The sequence below is a fragment of the Rhincodon typus genome, chromosome 26 (assembly GCF_021869965.1).
Source record: "Rhincodon typus isolate 14 chromosome 26, sRhiTyp1.1, whole genome shotgun sequence".
NCBI classification, from domain to species: domain Eukaryota; kingdom Metazoa; phylum Chordata; class Chondrichthyes; order Orectolobiformes; family Rhincodontidae; genus Rhincodon; species Rhincodon typus.
The window spans coordinates 17,434,354-17,454,705 of record NC_063357.1 but is presented as its reverse complement, the minus strand read 5'-3'; the positions used below and the strand labels follow the sequence as shown (position 1 = coordinate 17,454,705).

The 20,352-nt window shown below is 43.5% G+C and overlaps 1 protein-coding gene across 1 annotated transcript in view; it reads left to right on the top strand.

Annotated features, from left to right (window-relative positions):
* pipox (pipecolic acid oxidase) overlaps positions 1–20,352 on the top strand; it is a 54,625-nt gene that overhangs the window by 17,738 nt on the left and 16,535 nt on the right. The window contains exons 3-4 of the mRNA XM_020527585.2: positions 2,967–3,180; positions 10,187–10,369. Coding sequence (XP_020383174.1) covers positions 2,967–3,180; positions 10,187–10,369 — 397 coding nt within the window. The remainder of the gene's footprint in view (positions 1–2,966; positions 3,181–10,186; positions 10,370–20,352) is intronic.

Here is a 20,352-nt window from a genome sequence, read left to right as displayed (position 1 = left end):
AGAAACTTAAAAAGAGTTTCATGGTCATCATTACCACATGAACTGTTGTAAAAACCCATCTGGTTCACCAATGCCCTTGAGGAGAGGACCAGGCTACCTGGTCCTGAGATAAAGGGCCTATTTTAATGCACGTGTCATTTTAACCAGGAGCCCTGATGATGGCTCAGGTAAGTGATTGATACTTTTTTTTTTCTGGATCAAGAACAGCAAATTAGATCAGTCCAGTGTCATTACTACTGCACCCCTACGTTCTCCCCACTGAAAAAGATACACCTGATTAAATAAAATGTAACTGGGCTTTTAATTTTGTCACAACTTCAGGGTACTGGTCTAGGGCCTTGGTGGCCACAAAAAATGAATTTTATAGTTGTGGAATGTCAAATTTCTCTATTATGATTTTAAAAAGTACATCATAAGTCTATTTATGATATTTCTATTTCTACTTAAACCTGTTTTATGACCAAATCATTTATTCCATTGTGTAAGTTTTAAATTCAGTGCGTTTTTCTTTCTAGCTTGTTGTCTATGAGAAAATAGCAATGTGATTGGTTACTTGTTGGATTTAATGACATTGTGGTTGCTGGATGCCCAAAGTTCCCTAAAAAACAGCATGGTAGCTCAGTGGTTGGCATTGCTGTCTCACAGCATCAGGGACCTGGGTTTGGCTCCACCTTTGGGCGACTGAGCAAACTCCACACAGACATTCTCCCACTGCCTGCGTGGGTTTCCTCTGGATACTTCAGTTACCTCCCACAGTGCAAGGATATGTAGCGTAGTTGGATTGGCCATGCAAAATCGTACAGGGTTGTGCAGGCTAGATGGATTACCTGTGGAAAATGCAGGGTTACAGGAATAGGGTAGGGGGGTGGATCTGGATGGGATGCTCTTCAGAGGGTCAATGTGGATTTGGTGGGCTGAATGGCCTGCTTCCACACTGTAGGGATGCTGTTTCTCACTTGTCTATGTTATTTCTCTAAAATGTGGGATGAAAGAAAAAAGATGAAGTTCCTGCTAGAATGATCACTAAATTTTTGCAGACATCTTTCATTGATGTTAGCGATGAGTGTCCATAACCCTCTCAGGATCATTTTAAATGGGAGCAGTTTAATTAGGCTTGATTCATGTTGCAGATGGCTGTTAATTATTGAGCAATCTTTAACTGTGGTAAGATAGATGGATAGATGAAAAAGCTAACAAAAGGCAGTAGTGGAAACACAAATATTTCCTCAAGGCTTGGGTTAATTGGGAGTGGGAATGGGATGGTGCATATAATTTTATTCATTTTAATAAATTGTGCCAATTGAATCAAATGGTGAGTACAATAAATGAAGCATGCCTCAGTGAAGACCTCGCCATCTCCCTGTCATGTGCACACAACTCTTTATCCAAAATGAATCTGTGTCAAATAGCAATGGATTAAAGCTCTTGTTTTCTGTATTGTTATGGTGAATTTGTTGCAGCAATCTCAAATGCTTTGTGTTACAGTTCATCTTAATGCAAACTCAAAATTCCAGACCATTGCCTCCTTTAGCTCACAATCTAAATCATGTTACATGTTTTCATCCTGTGTAGCAGCATATCGGCTAAACCTTAGATGTTATTTAAATAATCTTCATACTGAGCTTGGATGTAAATATCCTGACTAATCTTTCCACCACCTTCAGTCAATTCACACCACATTCACAAATTACTTTTTCTGTTTTGACACCTTATATGATTCCTTTTTCTCCTGCACAAACAAAAGCAGAAGTTGCTGGAAAAGCTCAGCAGGTCTGGCAGCATCTGTGAAGAAAAATATCAGAGTTAACATTTTGGGTCCGGTGACCCTTCCTCAGAACTGATGGTGGCTGGGAAAGCGTCAGTTTATGTGCAGAAGATAAGGAGGCCTAAACCGATGTTATTCCTACGGTCATCAGATCCGAAGCGTTAACTCTGATTCTTTTCTTCATAGATGCTGCCAGACCTGCTGAGCTTTTCCAGCAACTTCTGTTTTTGTTCCTGATTTACAGCATCCATTGTTCTGGCCCCTTTTCTCCTTGTTTAGTTAACCTTTCTCAAATAAAATTTAGCCAGTGCCAATACTGATCTTACTGAATTGCAGGCTGGATGGTAGGTATAATATGTTCAATTCTATTGCCTTCCTGTTTCTGCACTGATGGATGCTGTACTGAACAAACATTCATAGCCACTGTCAATATAGCTCTGCTTTAAAGAGCAGTAAAGGCCTCTCCCTTAATTTTTCTTCCCTCTCAGATCACACATACCCACCACTGGAACCAGAAAAAAAAGTCATCCAGCAGAGATTTTTGTGGTTTGAATAAGGCGGAGGTTCAAGCCAGGCAATTCCATCTAGAAAATTTACTTGAACTTACCAAGAAAGAATACCAACCCCCTGTTATCCTCCAGGCAGTCTGGACACTTATTGAATGGATGCAAAATTGAACAGGAAGTAAATGGAATGCAGCCAAAGCTGTAGGCTCCCCTAATGCCTCATCTGGTTAAAGTGCTGAATGGCTGAAGCAGTACAGCTGAAGGGTTCCCAGATTTAATCCCCAACCTGTGCTGTTAGCCGATCTCGTGTAGGGTAATAGGTGGGGTGTGGCAATTTATCTCCATAATAGAATAGAGAAATTCTGTTAAAACGAACGCAGTTAATCTATCATTCTTTCACTAAGGACTGACCATGGCTGGAAATATAAGCTTGATTACTGGCCAAGATCAGTGCTCTTTCAACTCCATTAGCACTCACAGGGAGACTCGGATATGAAGGGTCAACACTCAGGTCAAGAATCTATGTTCCCTGCAAGCATATACAAGCAAGCATCAACATCCTCTGGAAAACAGAAAGGAGGAGAAGAAACTTCTGCTTTAGTTGTACTGGCATTACCGGGCTAACGTTCAAGTAAAGAAGACAATATAAATGAACAATTCTGTTGTAATGTGACTAATCTTGTGTTTATCTGTAGACAAACAGGTTTGTTGGTTCTAGGCAAAGAAGGGAACCCAGAATTTCAAGCCATGAAGTCAACATTGGTCAAGAACCAGATTCCTATGGAGAGTTTCACACGTGAACAATTTTCACAGAGATTCCCAGCAGTAAACCTTCCGGAAGAAGAATCTGCGGTTCTTGATAAATCAGCTGGAATCTTGTATGCAGATCGAGCATTAAAATCTCTCCAGGTAATGTACATTCTTTCACAGGATATTAAATCAGTTAAAAATCATCCCCACTGTTTGAAAATAATCAAAAATAATATCCTCAGAGTCCTTTTGCTGATGTATAACTTATTCCACATCGGTTCTGTCAAGAGTATTGTGTGCATTATTATAGAATGGTTTAGCTACATTCCCTTCCTTTAGTACATTCTAGGTCAGGAACAGAGTGTTAAAGTTGTCTCTTAGTTTATGGCTTTAGTGGAATACAGAGTGTGGTACTGAGCTGCCTGAACTAGAAGAGTCACAGGTTTAATGCCTTTGTCAGGAGGAGTTATTTGATTTCAACTAGGTCGCTTTGTGGGTTCTTAAGCTGGCATCCACCTGCCTGGCTTTGGAGAGGAGAGAAGTAAGTCAAGATTTACATTCCTCGTCTCTTCTCATTGAACTGTGCTGGTTTTGGTATTGAATGAGGGCAGCACAAAGCCCAGCTATCATAATCATTGGGGAAAAAGCCCATAATCTGTGGTGTACAAGAATGCTTCACTGCCAGGAAAATGATTGTTGAAATTGTAGGAAACGGAGAATGAAGAGAAATTATCTAGGTGAGGCAGTAGCAGTCAGTAACTGCTGTAGGTCTTTAAAACACTTGACTGAACAAATTTAAAGCATCAAAATGCAAGTTAAGGATAGAAAAAGAATCAGAGTTCTAAAACAGTTAATGATAGAGTGCAAGCACAAAAAGTTCAACTTTCCAACTTCTCATTCTCCTCCAGGGATGTGGGGAAGGCATGGGAAAATGACATTGAGGTAGGTGATCAGCCAAGATCTAGAACATTAGAGCAGGCTCAAGGGGCTGAACATCCTACTCCTCCTCCTGTGTTCACCTAAATCATTCCATTCCTCAACCTCCAACCGTTTAGACCTGTCAGGAACAAATACGAGAGAGGATCAGCGTTTGATTGAAGGAGCAGTTCCTCAGAGATTCTGACCATTCTGCTCAGAGCAGTGAATTTTCTCTAATTAGTCACCCCCTTGTCATTATGTTTTCCCAGGCATTTTTGTGGCTTTTGTTGGGTGAATTCACCTGCCAACCCTATGTATTTTGGGCATTCGTTCACACCATGATTTCCAACTCTGATCACACCTCATGATACTGGACAGAGACCAGAATAGAAATGAGAGAAGGGAATAGAATGGGAACTTAGTAAAGCAAGGTTCAGAAAAGTAGTTGTAGTTTATCTGGGTGACCAGGAAATATGATGCCTTTTGATCAATTCCTTTGGTGGATATTTATCCAAAATCTCTCAAACTTGCCAATACAATTCAACCTCATTGTATAGAATGAGTTACCTTAGGAACCAATCACCACCGTCTATGTAAAGTAACTCATGGGATACAATTGAAAAGCCTCCTGAGATTTGTCACAGTTATTGGGCTGTTTCCTTATCCCATTCCCATGGATTCGTGAGATAATCTTATTAGCAATCTTCAAAGTAAAATCCAAATGCTTTAGCTAAATGGGCGTTACCCTGAAATATTCTGAACAGCAACTGATTGATATTGATATTAACCTTACTCAGGTGGTGATTCAATATTAGTTCAGCAGTGTGGCAGTGACTACTTTCTAAGTGTGTGCTTATGAATTAATTTAGGTACTTATGACTTAGTTATTAGTGAGTGTATCTTAGCATGAAAGTGAGCTAAGATTCTATTTTGTATTCGCTGAGATCATTTTATAACACTCGCATTCTAAAACTCTCTGGGCCTAATTTTCCTGGTGTAGAAAAATGCAGGTAATTACTCCTCCTTCACTCCTCCCTGATATGGTTTTGGATTGAGGCAGCAGAACAAGTTGAGCGTATTTACTCATGGCCTTAGTTTGGAATGCTTTCATTTCTGGCCCTCAGTTATTAGTTGACTGGGAGATGATGCTTTGGCGATCAAAGCTGGCTTTATTGGAATGTCCACAGATAAGTCATAAAGAGTGGGTTTTCAGGAAGTCTTGCAGGAGCAGTCAGGAGAACAGAAACAGTTTGTGGTGCTGGACGGAGCATTCCTGATACTCTGGCCTCACAAAGGACCATTGCACACTTACTTTGGAGGCTCCCATCTGTCTGCAGACCTGATTCAGTCCAGTAAGAAATGCTAGAGCCACTTATTTGAATAAAAGCAAAATACTGCAAATTCTAGCAATCCGAAACAAACACAGAAAATGCTGGAGAAACTCAGCAAGTCTGGCAGCATTTGTGGAGGGAGAAAGATAGTTAACATTTTGAGTAATGATATGACTTCTTCAGGAAAAACTGGCAGATCAACTTTCCCATTCTTGACTATCTTGGAAGAAGCACTCTTGGTCTCCCAGGAGGCTTGTAAAGGTGCTTACCTTCTCTCTGAAGCTGTCCTTTCCTTTGTTCAGCTGCCAACTTTCCTGAAACATGGTAAGCTGGTCAAATCAGACCAGACCAAACTCATTAAAATCTTGTAAATTGCCAAGCCGCTACCAGTTCCCATTTCCATTAAATTGCAAAGTAGATGGGTTGAGGTTGCTTTTGAAATTTTTGGAATTTGAACTCGTGACCTGGCCCTAAGCCAACTGTTTTTGGGCATTAAAATCAAGCCTGAATATCTGAAATGGAAGATGTTCCATTCTCTGGAACAGCATCCCTTTCCTTAATGAGCATTCGAAAATCATTCTGGAGGTGACTGAACAGGGTCAGGTTACCTCAGGTGCATTTGTTTGAAGAAACCCTTGTGGAGCATCATTTTTTAAAAATGTGTTCATCTCATAACATTTTGCTTTAAAATATATAGAGGCTTGTGCACACTTTTGGAGGAGTCCCAAGAAGGAGATATGGTGGGGCCAGGGAATGTAGTAAAACATTGTCCGATATTAGGAAAATTAGATTAGAAACTAATATTGCATACTTTCTTGAGCAAGGAGGAATGGACAGAATCTAGGCAGCAAGGGAAAGAAATAATGACTAAATAGGAAACTAGGAACAACTAAAATGATAAAAGCAGATGCTATTATCCTCCCAACAGAGACTCAATACTTTAAAGGACATTTGAATTCCTAGTCCAATTGACTACATGATAGGGTTTTGCATTTTCAGAGATTTACTATAACAGACAGTAAAAGCAACATAAACAAAACATAACTTAGTAGGCAACTAACACATTAAAGTACAGATAATACAAATACAAATAATTTCTCATAAAATGACCAATAAATTATATACAGCATTCTGCAGAATGATCATCTATGTGCAAACCAATCTAATGTTATTCCCGGCCTCAAACAGACTGGCATTGTCCCTCTTTCACAGAGGAATAAATCTGGTGAAAGTCATTTCCCTTTTCTTCATTTTCCTTAAGTTATCACTGTTGTCATCAATCAGAGAATGTGCTTCCAACACATTCTGCTAGGTCTTTATTTCCTGCTGTTCTCTGGGACTTTCTCTCTTTCTCACTCAGTATTCAGGGTCTCTCAGTCAATGAGTCTGCAAGCAGCAAGAATAGTTGCACCTCTTTTTGTATTCTGGTCTTAAATCTGAAATATCTTAGTTGGACTTGACCCTGGGACGGCAGCCCTCTAGGTGCCCAGATCAATTAGGTTCATCATTGAGCACTACTAGTAGGAAGCCACGTCACTTTCCACTACTCTATTTTACCTGAATTAAAGGAGACAGTTTAAAACATAACCCTCTCACAAAACTGCACACTCATAACATGGTGTAATTTTGCAATTCAGTCCTCTGTTCATTTAAAAATATTGTCACGTATAGGAAGCTTAACAGGCTAAGATTTGTTTAGTAGTTTGTTGGAGGTTAATGTTTATCCGTTGCACTTTAATTTGTTGGCAACTATACTTTAATTAATGGTTCAGTGATGCTGAGAAATCAAAATGTCATTTCTGTCAACTTTGCAATAAAGAACATACTTTTCACCTATGTGTGCACAACTGAGTAAATTAGTACTGTTTGTTTTGAAATTGGTCAAGTAGAGTTACAGGAGTCTTATCATTTTAAATAAGACTGCAGATTAACCTCAACACAGTGTATTGATTTATTCACCATCAAGGCACTGTTTGGTTCATGCAGTGAGTGAGAATCTAAACAATGATTGATTTTATTTTTACTGGTCATTGTACTTTTTCATCAGGATTCCACTTTTTCCTGTAGGGATACTGATTAACTTAACTCTTAATCAGCCAGGCAGGGCATAATAAAGATCCAGCACCACATATTGCTGCTTCTTTTAAACCATTAGAGCATATGTGCCTGACCTTATACTAAATAAACAGATTGGGCAGATTTTTTTGAACTTTTCAACACATTCTGCATTCTGAAATTAGGTTGGTTGAAGTTATTGTTGGTACAGACTTTATGTTGTAAAACTTCTGGTGCTCAAGGCTTCAGTTCATGAAGTCAACATTTGTTAACACTTAATTTGTAAAGTTTAAAATTGATCTGTAAACAAGAGCAATTCCATACCAAAAGTACAGTTTGCAACATTTTGTACAGAAACAGATTCTGAGGCAGTGCTGAATGCATTGTTTTCTTATTGTTCAGAGTTTCATATTAGTACAAAGGCAATGACCAGACTTTATGAAATGTCTCTTGCCTCCTCCATTGAGGATTGACATTCTAGAGTTCCTGCTGGGCTAGTCATCCTAAAGCCAATTGTGCATTGGAATGTCTACTGATGGAGACCTTCACTCACCAGGAGTTACAAAATGACTACCTTTCTGATTTTCCTGTTTTGTGTTGTGTTGGTCAGGCCAAACAATAGTTGGCAAGATGGAGGGATAGAGAATATTTAAGAAAATGAAGTTTGCTTTCCTACAATTCAGATCATTCTACTACTGTTGTCAAAACACTTTTTATTCCAAACAATCGTTAGTAAAAAAAACTCCGAAAAAACATTGTTTTGGATAATAACATTTGTTGGTCTGTGGCATCTAAGCAGCCATTAATTGATGCTTCTGCTACTGATCCCAATATAGAGTAAGAAATAACCCGGTATCCCTTGTGCCAGTACCAATCAGAGTTAACATGACTGCATTAAACTGCCTGAACTACCTCTGTTTGATGATCAGACTCACTAATCACTCTACCGTGAGGACGTTTCAGAGATGACCAAGCTAGCCCACAAACCGACAACCACCCTACAACAGCTACTGACAAATGTAAAGGATCCCATACCCAAAACCAGCAAAACCGGTGTAATATACAAAATACCATGCAAGGACTGTGAGAAACACTACATAGGCCAAACTGGAAGAAAACTGACCATATGGATACATGAACAGCAACTAGCCACCAAGAGACACGACCAATTCTTACTTGTCTCACTACACACGGACAACGAAGCTCACTAATTTTACTGGGACAACACATCGATAATCACACAAGCCAAACAGAGACACACCAGGGAGTTCCTGGAGGTCTGGTATTCTAACCGAAACTCTGTTAACAAACACATTGAATTAGACCCTGTGAACAAACCACTGAGAAACAGAACTGGAAGTGGTACCAACCACCCCACCAAACTGAGGCATATAAATAACAAGTGGGACAGAACACTGATGCTTCACCGGAGTCGCACTGACGATGTTACCTAGCGGGGTGACAAAATGTTTGCAACCAAACCCACTGGCTTAGCGAACATGTCTACAACCTCATCCACAACCCAAGCTGCAAATCTTTTTGAAAAGCTGAGAGCAATTCTATGATTCCACAACTGCATAAATCCTGGAGGGGAAAACCAGTTTAAAAAGCAATCTTTTGGAAATTAATGCACTGGTTGTACTGGTGCTCCACTTGGAAGTATACAAGACCAATCGGACCAGTATGTCTCATTGGAAGATTTTACTGGCTTTTCCTTCTGAGATTTCAGAATAAGAAAATAAACTCCATGATCTCTGGGTATCGTGAAGGATAAGGGCCATCCATTGAGGGACTGGAAGTGGTGTGTTAAAGGATTGGAAAGGCTTTCAAAGGTGCTAGATGTGTAGAACAATCAGAAATCATGACATTGTGCCTTTCATGAAGCTCCTTTTACAATTAATTGTGAGTAAGTTTTTCTCTTCCTTCCCAAGCAGAGCTTAGGAATTGTAGAGGGCACAATATATTTCATTATTGCACAAAAACAAAGTAGATGGTAAAGCTCAGCAGGTCTGGCAGCATCTGTGAAGGAAAAAACAGAGTAAACGTTTCAGGTCCGGTAACCCTTCCTCAGAACTGGACCCGAAACGTTAACTCTGTTTTTTCCTTCACAGACGCTGCCAGACTTCCTGAGCTTTTTCAGCAACTTTTTTTTGTGTTCCTGATTTACAGCATCCGCAGTTCTTTCGGTTTTTATATTTTATTATTGCACAGGCATCAATGTGTAAAGTTGCAGTTGTACATGTGTATAGTGAAAGTATTATTGGCCTTATTAGTTAAAACTTAGTGTTTGGGGAAGAAAACCTAGAGCACTGCCACCTCCTGGCAAATCATGTCTTACGAACGATTTGAAATCCGACGTGAAGATCAATCCAGCAGTTTTAACGTTGAGTAGGTCAGTATGGGTTAGGTGGACAATTTTAATACTTTATGTTAGAGCTCAGATTTTCATATATATACTAAAAATATCCCTGAGGCTACACTCAGACCTGAATGTATTTAAACATCAATAGTGCCTATTTCTCTTTGTATTCTTCCCCTGCTTGAGCAGGGCTTGTGAAGTTGAAGTTATATATAAAACAGATTAATATACATGTGATGCATTTAACTACTTCTATTTCACTAGGAAAGTGCATTAAAGAAATAAAAAGTCTGAGAAACTGATTAGCAGATGACTAGAACATGAGTAAGGTTCAATCATTTAAATAGGAATGGGAGATATTTATTCACAGTGAGGATAAAAAATAGATAGCTTGTGCTCCTTTGGTATGTATAAATATATTTTCTGGATTGTGGAGAAATAATTACTGGAAATCATCGTGTGTTCTACATGGTTTCACAAGGCAAAATTAAATATTTTGCAGGATTTGTTCCAGAGGTTTGGAGGTACCATTTGTGATGGTGAAAAAGTTGTTGATATACAACCTGGATCTCTGGTTACCGTGACAACCACCGCAGGAATTTATAGAGCGAAGAGTCTGGTGATTACAGCTGGGCCTTGGTCGAATAAACTATTGAACCTTGTCGGACTACAACTTCCTCTGAAGGTACAAGGGATTTAATGGCTTCTGCTCCTAACCAAGTTGCAGTAACATCAGCCTATCATGGAACACACCCTAAAGTGACCTCCAAATACATCAATACAATCAAAGCTGCATTATAGTAAAGTGTTCCAAGAATTTTCTTCCGGCAGAATATGCACTGACAGTGTTGTACTCCTGGTAATCGATGGGGAATTGTCACTCGATAAACTTTGCGGTAATTACTTTGCGATCATTAATCCTTATCGTGGATGTCCTTCTGCACAGGCTACTAATGGACCTCTGGTTGCTTCCTATTTTCTACTTGCCCCAATCCAACCCCTTGTCATCGCATGACCGTCATTCTCACTCTGATATAGATTCTCCACTGATCTACTGGAAAAGGCAATTGATCTTTCCTTTGTTATTTTTGACGGAGATGGTGAGACATTTCTTCACCCAAAGAGCGGTGAGCCTGTGGAATTCATTACCACAGGAAGTAGTTGATGCCGAAAATTGAATGTATTCAAGAGGTGACTAGATTTAGCACTTGGGGCGAATGGGATCAAAGATTAATGGGAGAAAACAGGGTTAGGCTATTGAGTTGCACAATCAGCCATGATTGTGAAGAATGGTACAGCAAGCTCAAAGGGCCAAATGGCCTCTTCCTGCTCCTATCTTCTATGTTTCTATTATGTTTCTACAACTGAAGGGAAATGACCCGAATGCATGTTTGACTTTTGCACAATTGTAGTTTGCACCAAACTGTGTTGACTGATCCAATCTTTCCTCTTCCCAATATTTGGAAGGCATTACATTATTGCCAACTGTGATGTTTTAAGCACCTTGAAGCTTCTTCCCAATTTAAAAGCACTGTATGAATGCAAGTTGGTGATGGTGGCATTGGGGCCAATGAAAATCGCCCAGAAACCCGGCGCTGTGAGAATAATTGGAAGAGGAGCAGAACAGGGAGAGGTATGCACACTGGGGAGGAGGGGAGAAAGAAACAGAAACACACACTGGGGCAGGGTGGGGGAGAGAGAGAGAGAGCAACACATGCTGGGGCAGGGTGAGAGAGAGAGAGAGAGCAACACACACCGGGGTGGGGCGGGAGGGAGAGAGAGAGAACAAACAACATACACCGGGGTGGGGCGGGTGGCAGAGAGAGAGAGAAGAAAGCAGTGTTATGTCTCACAGTCAGTGTGTCAGTATATTTTTAAGAGACATAGTATGTCAGCATGCCTTTCAAGAGACATGATCATGGCATGTGACTTGAGGGTATACAGTCTCCGACTCTACCTTAACTTGAACAATATTGCTTTTTGGAATGGCGAGGTTAATGTACAGACCTAGGTACTGAAGTATCATTGAATGTAATTGTACACAGTAGTGAACTGTAATAAAGGTTTGCTGGATGTTTCAATACCACTGGCTGCATGTGTGGCTCAGTGGTTAACACTGCTGCCTCACGGTACCGGGGACCTGGGTTCAATTCCACCCGCGGCCAACTGTCTGTGGGGAGTTTGCACACTCTCCCCGCGTCTGTGTGGGTTTCCCCTGACTGCTCCGGTTTCCTCCTATAATCCAAAAAGTGTAGGATAGCTGGATTGGTCATGCTAAATTACCCATAGTGCCAGGCACGTATAGGCCAGGTGGATTAGTTATGGAGAAATGCACGGTTACAAGGATAGAGTGGAAGGTGTGGGTCTGAGTGGGATGCTGTTCAGAGGGTCAGTGTGGACCCAATGGGCTGAATGGTCTGCTTCCACACTGTAGAAATTCTTTGTTAGATTCTGATGCTATTAGAAATAACAAAAGCATTGCTGCATCAGGTGAAAATAGCCTACCACAGGCAAAACATGCAGCCCAGCTCACTGAGGGAGAGGGGGCAGAAGCAGCAGAAAGTGGGGAGGTAAACAGGCGAAGAGACACAGACAGAGGAGACAGAGTTCACCATGCTGTGTGCAGTTTTGTGTTTTATTTGAGCAGTCAGGCAGCTTTGATGCTTTTTGTTGAGGACTGAGATGCACTTCGATCAAACTGGGTTTTGGTCATGTGGTGTTAAAGTCAGAAGTAGTGTCATGTGATCCAATGTCACATGATCAGATTTCTAGCAATATGTCAAACTAGAGTTGGTAACCCCACTCAAATGCCCAGAAACCTATCACCATGAAGATGTGCTTTTGAAACAAAAGCATGTCATTTCCTGATGCCTGACACACTGGCCAATGGATTCACCCACTTACCCAAGTCCAGAGAATATTAACACAGCCTGAAAAGAAGCAAAGGGAGATTTTTATAAATTAGCATTCTTACTACAGCTTTGAATGATAGACATGCCAACCAGAAAAGTGGTTTGAGAAGCCAACTGCCTGATTTACAATCTATTAAAACAACAGGCAGTAACTTAATTCACAATTATTTCAGACATCCATACCTCTCTTCTGGGATACTGGAACATGAAGCCCTGAATTAAAAATGCCAGGTTATTAAATGTAACCTCAAAGTCAAGGGGAATAGGCCAGACGTGCGCCACATACAACAACCCTGAGAGTACCTCATACCTGATGACCAGGTTTGTTCCTGTAATGGAGAGGGACAGGTGCTCCCATCTGCCTAGTTTCTGCCTCACTTTGGTGACACGCTCATCCCAAGTTTCGGTGCACGCCCCAGCCCCTCTGAACCAAATACCCAGCACATTCAGGTAGTCTGTCCTGGTAGTAAGTGGAATGAAGGATCAGTAGGCCTGGTTCCCAAAGAACATGGCCTTGCCCTTGTCCCATTGACCTTTTGCACCCGAGGCCAGTTCAAACTGATCACAGATGCTTAAGAGTTTGCTCACTGGCTGCGTATCCAAGCAGAAAACGGCGACATCATCCATGTACAGGGGGTCTTTGACTAGCAGGCCTCTGCTGCCTGGAATAGTCACCCCTCTCAGGCTCACGTCCTTCCTGATGGACTCAGCAAAGTGCTCTAAGCAGCACACAAACAAGGCAGGAGGGAGTGGGCAGCCCTGCCTGACTCCGGATCTGATTGGGAAGTTTTCTGATTCCCACCCATTGATTGAGATTGCACTAACGATGTTGGTGTAGAGCGGTCAGATCCAATTACAGATTCCCTCTCCAAAGCCCATTTTGGAGAGCAGGTCCCACATGTAGGTGTGAGATATCCCGTCAAAGGCCTTCTCCTGGTCCAGGCTGATGAGACAGATGACCACCCCGCTGTCCTGCACGTGGGCGATCATATCCCTGAGGAGCGCGAGGGTTTCAGCGATCTTTCTGCCGGTACGGCACAGGTTTGGTCAGGGTCAATCACCGAACCCAGAGCAGACCTGACCCGGTTGGTGATGATGTTAAATGGAATTTTGTAATCTGCATTCAGCTGTGAAATTGGTCACCAATTTCTAATTTCTTCCCTCTCCCCCTTCTGCTTGTCAATGAGGGTGATGATGCCTTTCCTCATGGATTCGCACACAGTACCTGCCTGAAGCTTACTGTCATAGACCTCCAGCAGGTCCTGGCCAATCAAGTCCTAGAGAGCTGAATACAACTCAGTCGGTAAGCTGTCACTTCCGGGAGTTTTATTCTTTTCTAAGGACTCGAGGGCCTTGGTCAGCTCCTCCAGAGATAGCGGCTGGTCCAGCCTCTCCTGCCCGCTGTCGTCTAAGACCTCTGTGATAGAGGACAGGAATGACTGGGAGGCCGTGCTGTCAGTGGGTTTCATGTCATACAGCCTGTCATGAAAGGATTTGCTGATCCTCAGGATGTCAGACTGGGATGATGTTACCGAGCCATCTTCTTCCTTCAGGCTGCTGAGCACAGAGCTCTCCTTGTGTACCTACTGGAAGAAGAAACGTGAGCACATCTCATCCTGCTCCGTAGTGTGGACCCTGGACCGGAAGATTATTTTGGAGACTTCTGAGGCAAAGAGCAAGGCTTGCTGGCTCTTCACCTCCTGGAGATCCTCCGTAACATTGACCCCCATCGTCTGCAGCAGGAGCAGGTTCTGCATATTTTTCGGCAGTTTGGACACCTTTGAGGATAAAGAACCTCTTGATCTTCCCTTTGACTGTTTCCCACCAGTCCCCTGGAGACTCAAAGAGGGGTTTTACGGTTCTCCAGCCTGTGTAATCCCTTTTGAGCTCCTCAATGTTTTCTGGGGTCAACAGTTTGACATTTAGCTTCCACGTTCCCTTGCCAGCCGGCTGGTCATCCTGTATGTGACAGTGGGCCAGCAGGAGGCAGTGGTTGGAGAAAAACACCAGCTTGACATCGATGGATCTGACCGAGAACGCTCAGGACATGAACAGGAAACCTATCCTTGAGCGGATAGACCCGTCTGTCTGTGACCAGGTGTATCTACGCTGCGCTCCATCTGCAGGGGTGCTGAAGACATTGTGCAGCTTGATGTCTTTAACCGTTTCCATTGGGAATCTGGATGTGGCATCCCGTTCACTATTGCTTCCCCCACGTCAGATCATCTATTGGCATCACTGATGCAGTTGAAGTCTCCGACCAGAATGACTGGCCTGGACTAGCAGGAGTGGAAGCCGCTGCAGGATGGCCAACTGCTCACACTTTTTACTGCAGTGGCGTACACATTTAATTTGGGGAGCGTTCCTTTAAGTAATGTCTGCCAGCAGGAGGCGCCCACCAACCACCACCTCAGCTTTGGAGATAGTGAAGTTGCCTCCTTGCAGCAGAATACCCAGGCCAAAGGAGCGGCAATCAGTGCCCCCCCACCCCCAACCAAATCAAAGGCCCATGGACACACAAGCTCAACCATTTCCTGTAGCTGCTGAGTTGTGGTATCCCACACTCCTGCAGAAACAGGAGGTCTGCTTTCATGTTGGCTACGTGGAACCACATCACGTGGTAGATTTAAACATTGGCACATTAAATTCTGACAGTTTTTCAACCCATTTTAGGTTGATACAATGGTTAGAACCCAAAGTCCGTTTTCCCGAGATCTTATCACTGTGGCAGTCCCTGCATCCCTGTTGTGTGGGTAAACTGTGACTCTCACAGGGCTGAGGTAGCTGCCCAGTTCGTGTCTCGGGCCACTTCTCCAGTCTGGTGTTGTTGGGGCGAGGACGAAGCCAGGAATGTCCAGTTCCAAGTCCTATCGGGGGGGCTGTCATTCCCCTGCTCCTTACTCGAATCATCGCTGCTCCCGGTTTCCTGGATCTGTGGTGTGGAGGGAACCCCAGGTTCCCAGCAGTGGAGGGCTGGGATTTGCCAGGGACCTACTGAATCCACCATTTTCAGGAAGGGTAGTGCTCCTCTCCTTCTCCCAGGTAACCTTGATCCCCCTTTTTTTTGTTGATGGCCCTCCCTCTGTGAGTTCTGTTCCTCAGAGAAGCTTCTGTGGCCACCCTTTAGCTGCCTCTTCCTGTTCTGTTGTTGTGGTGTGGGGGGCCTGGCGAGCTTTCCTTTTCCAGTTTTTCTTGACTGTTCTCCGCTCCCCCGACTCCTTCATCACCTCCTCCTCCATTGACTCTGGATTCCCGGGAGAGGGATGAATCTGTTGTGCAGCTGTGCTGGCTTCATGTCTCTCTCCTGCAGCTTGGCTCTCCCTCTGTGTATCTGTCTGTTTGTTTTCCCAGCTAGAGGGTGGCACCTTACTGTCCTTTGGGAGGGTTCAACCCACATTGCCCCTACTCGCCATCTGAACGTACGTGCACTGCTTATTGAGGTTCTGCCTGGCCCCAGTGTTGCGAAGAATACCCAGACTCTCTGTGCCACCGCACGCTGCCCTCAAAGTGGCTGCAGAGGGGACGAGACTGTCACAAACCTCCTTCTGGAATGTGCCTATGCAAAGGAAGTCTGGAAGGAAATGCAATGGTTTTTGTTGAGCTCCATCCCACACAGCTCCGTGCCGCGGGACTCTGTGCTCTATGGTCTGTTCCCCAGACACACACTGAGACCAACATTGGCTGTGCCTGGAGGACCATCAACTCGGTCTGCAAAGTTGAAAGTGTTGACCCTGACTGAGTGTTGCAGACTGGCATATTCCAAGGTCCAGGACTATGTGCTGAGGGATGCACTAAAGCTTGGGGCAACTGCTGCCAACGAGCAGTGGGGAAAGTGCTGTTAGGTCCTTCTGCCAAAGCAAAACGGGGGTCCATTTAGTAAGCAGACCCTGCTGAAGCCTCCGCTAAATGCTGAGAGGTTAATTGTAAATATAGAGAAAGATGAACCGCCAATGTTTATTTTATTCTCTGTAAGTAATGACCGTATAGATCAAAATGGCTACATTAACTGTGTATGTACATAAAGATTTCCTTCTATGAATAAAGTATACTTTTTCAATTTAAAAAAAACCTCAAAGCCAAGGCACTCGGAAAGCGATATTGCTGGAAATAAACCAGTAAAAATGAAAGAGCTGATTTTCAGACCCATTCTGATGAAAGGTATTGCTTTGAAATGTTAGCTCTGCTTCTCTCTCCACCCACACTGCTTGACCTGCTGTTTAATTTATGCATTTTCTACTTTTACTTTAGCTTTCAGCACCTTGCGTGTCATTTAATCTAAAAGTTGGTTCAATCCTGACTGTAAAGACTGATAAAAATTGAATGAAAGCCATGTAAATGTGAATCCTGTAATCCATTGAATGTTCTTCAATTTCATTTCCAGTCAAACCTGATTCTAAGGCTTACACAAACAAAATCCAAGCTGCTTCTTTCGAATTATTTATCAAATCTCCAAAGCATCTGATATACTGACCTAAATAACCTCTTTGAAGAGTCTTTAAAATCAAAGTTTATTTTTAATCCTTTGCTCCCACCAGGATTCAGCCTCTCTGTATTTAAAACAAGAATGCATCAGTGAGAAAGAGATTGCAAAACCATTGTCTCAGCTTGGGATTTAAGTGACAATTATCACTTGAGCTTCATTTTTGTAATTAATTATGTCATCGGAGATTGTTTCCTTGTAAATATTCCTGGAGGTGTCCTGTTTCCTTAATGTTAATTTAAATCCTCATTGAATTAAAAACAAAAATAAATTGCTGGAAATATTCAGTAGCTTGGTCAGGCAGCATCTGTGGAGAGAGTAGCAGAATTAATGTTTGGAATTCCTGAATGAGTGGGCTTGGTGAGAAAATCGAGAGAAACTCATGAAAATTTGAGTGAGGCCTTTCTTGATGTCGGAAGCAACAAATGGTGTTTTCCAAGAGATTTCTGGACATTGAGATGAGATTCTCACTAATGAGCGGCGAAAAGCTGATTAACATGAATTATCGGTCATTATCACTCTCATTATGACTGAATCCTGTCTTATTGATATGCAGCTTCCTGTCCTACCAGATGCTGAGAATCCCCGACATATAAGTCAGCCCGGCTACTTGGTGACTCCAGCTCTCCACTTGATCCTGCAGATCTCTGCCATGGGCACTCGGCATCACCTTCTGAGGGAAAGCTCCATGGGCAATAGCCGCACACAGCCCCTGTCTATGTCAGACAGATGTCCATCTTTGCTGCTGACAGTATGCCTCAGCATTGCCAGCCTAGATACTGGGACACGCTATCAGTTGTTGCAATGCTGCTGCAAGGGCATGGTGTACAGGGAGTGGCCCCTAGCGGAAGGACTGCACCAGGCTGCTAGCTTGCTCTCTCAGAGCTCTTACTCACCTCACTCCCACCTGGGTGCTTGCAGCATCCGTGCCTTGCCTTGCCTTTTAATGTTTTGCTCCCTCCCTCCCCCCCCTCCCAGTTAGAGGGAACAGGCGATTGATACTTCTGTCTCGATATGCCTCTTAGCACAGACACAAAGCCAGCAGTCATCAGTCAAGGGGGTGGGTGTATTGCTTCTGTGTTTTACCCCTGCATCATGTGCCAGCAGCTTACACAGCAAGCACACTGCACGTGCTTCAACGTTCGTGTGGCCACATCTCAAATTCTAAGGGCAGTCCTTAGTCAATTCAAAAGAGACAGCCTTCAGTCAGGGATTTAGACAGGGCCAGGGGTCCGTTTTACTCAAGCCCAGGCAAAGGGCCACAGTCAGTGCTAGAGCTGTATGGTCAGGGCATTGGCAGAGCATCAGTCAGGGAATTACTGAGATGGTTAGGGGTCCAGGCAGTCATTATGTGGGGCTGCCTGTCCCTGGTCAGTAAGGGGCAGGAGCACACCAGTCCTGCAGGTGTGGGCAGGGTGCGACACTGTTGTAGTCAGGGGAACTCAGCGCTGGGTATGGGAGGCAGCATCTTGGAATGTGGAGGGGACAAGGAAGGTGACACACACACACATATGTAAAACAGCAACCATCAAGTGATGCTGAACAGCTTCCATGTGAAGAGGTCACAGTTGGAGGTGCCCTTAGGATATGCAAGAGATACAGGAGACCCAGGGTCTACCATCCTCAATGCCATTTCCTCTAGATGAGCAAGGTGCAGTGCCAGCTGCTGGGACATACAACATGAAGGGTTGGCTGGCCATCCTATCCTGGTGGTCGTTAAGGTGACAGCTACATCGAAAGTGCCAACTGTTCCCCAATGCTGCCCCTTCTGACTGATGCTGTGCTAATCACTGCTGGACTGACCATGGATGCTATCCTTGACTTTAGTGTGATTGACCCCCTGACCCTGACCACTCCAAGCAGATAACTGTGCCTAAACTGCTGGACTCATCATGGATGCTGTCCTTGACTGTACCAGGACCCCTTATAGCAGTCCACCATGACTTAACTGAGGACTATTCTCCATTAACTTTGAGACATGACCATTTGGTTGAAGCACACAGAGTGTGTTTGTCACATTGGTCGCTGACACCTGTTGTAAATGTGAGATTAATGCAGCATTATGTCGTACAGTAACATATCCAACTGTTTGACTGATCAGTGCTGACAACTAGGACAAGCTGCCCGGCCTTGTGTCTGCACTAAACTGCAAGGCAGTACAGAAATACTGGAGCCTTCAAAGTGAGACTGAGGGGTAAAGCGCGAAAAGGCAAGGCAGGGATACTTCAAGAAACTAGATGGTCGCTGAGTGAGCATGTGCGAAGAGAGCAAGCAAGCAGCCATGAGATGTCGCCTGGTCCATTTGCAGTCTGTGAGCTGGATGCCAGTCCCTGCACCCTGTGTTGGTGCAGCAGCAATGCACTGATAGGTGTCAGTGTGCCCCAAAGTGCAACATGGCAGTGCAGGAGCATACTGCAGTGGATCCAGATGTACCCATGATGATGTGAAGAGGCTGGCACAGGTCTGGTGCCACTGTCCGTGGACAGGCAAAGCATGCAGCTGCTGCCTGTGGAAGGTGCTCTGAGATGTTGGTGCCAGGTAACCGTAATGAAGGGCTGGAGGAGCATGCAATGAGCTGGAGTCCCTGCTGGGTACCTGCTCTGACCTTCACATGGGGACGACCCAGTGTTTAGTATCTCTCGGGCAGGCCGGACAGTGGGAGCCTGAATATTAATGAGGCAAGATTCAGTAGTAATGAGGGGAAAAATGAGCAATAATCTATGCTAAAAAGTCTCTCACCGCTCACTAGTGAGAATGTCATCTCGATATCTGGAAGCTCGTTGCAAAACGTGACTTGTCAATCCTGATGTCAAGAATCGCTTGAATTCTCAAGGAATTCTCCCAAGCATCTCGCCAGAGCCCACATTGTTCAGGCCCTAGGAAGGTTGCACCCTAAGATCCTCCTTGTAACTTCATGCATTTGTCCACCAGCCAGAGCTTCATGGACTCTTGAATAATAGGAGAGCCAATTGCAATTATGGTTTTCACTCAGACAGGCGTGGGTGCGCTTTCCATAAGATTAAATGGCTAAATTTCCTCTTCTGCTCTTTCCTTCCTTCTGCCTCCCACACACTCAAGTGTGTTAATCTCACTGATTAACCTGTGAAATGGTGCTTTAAGTTTTATAATATTTATGGGGGAAATCCCATTAATATTGAGATATTTATTGAAGTCTTTAGCTTTCTTTTGAAGCAGTTGTGTAGGTTTGCTGATTTGCCATAGGTTTTTGAACATATGACAAATGTAGGCAGTATTTTTCATTTTTAAGGAAACATA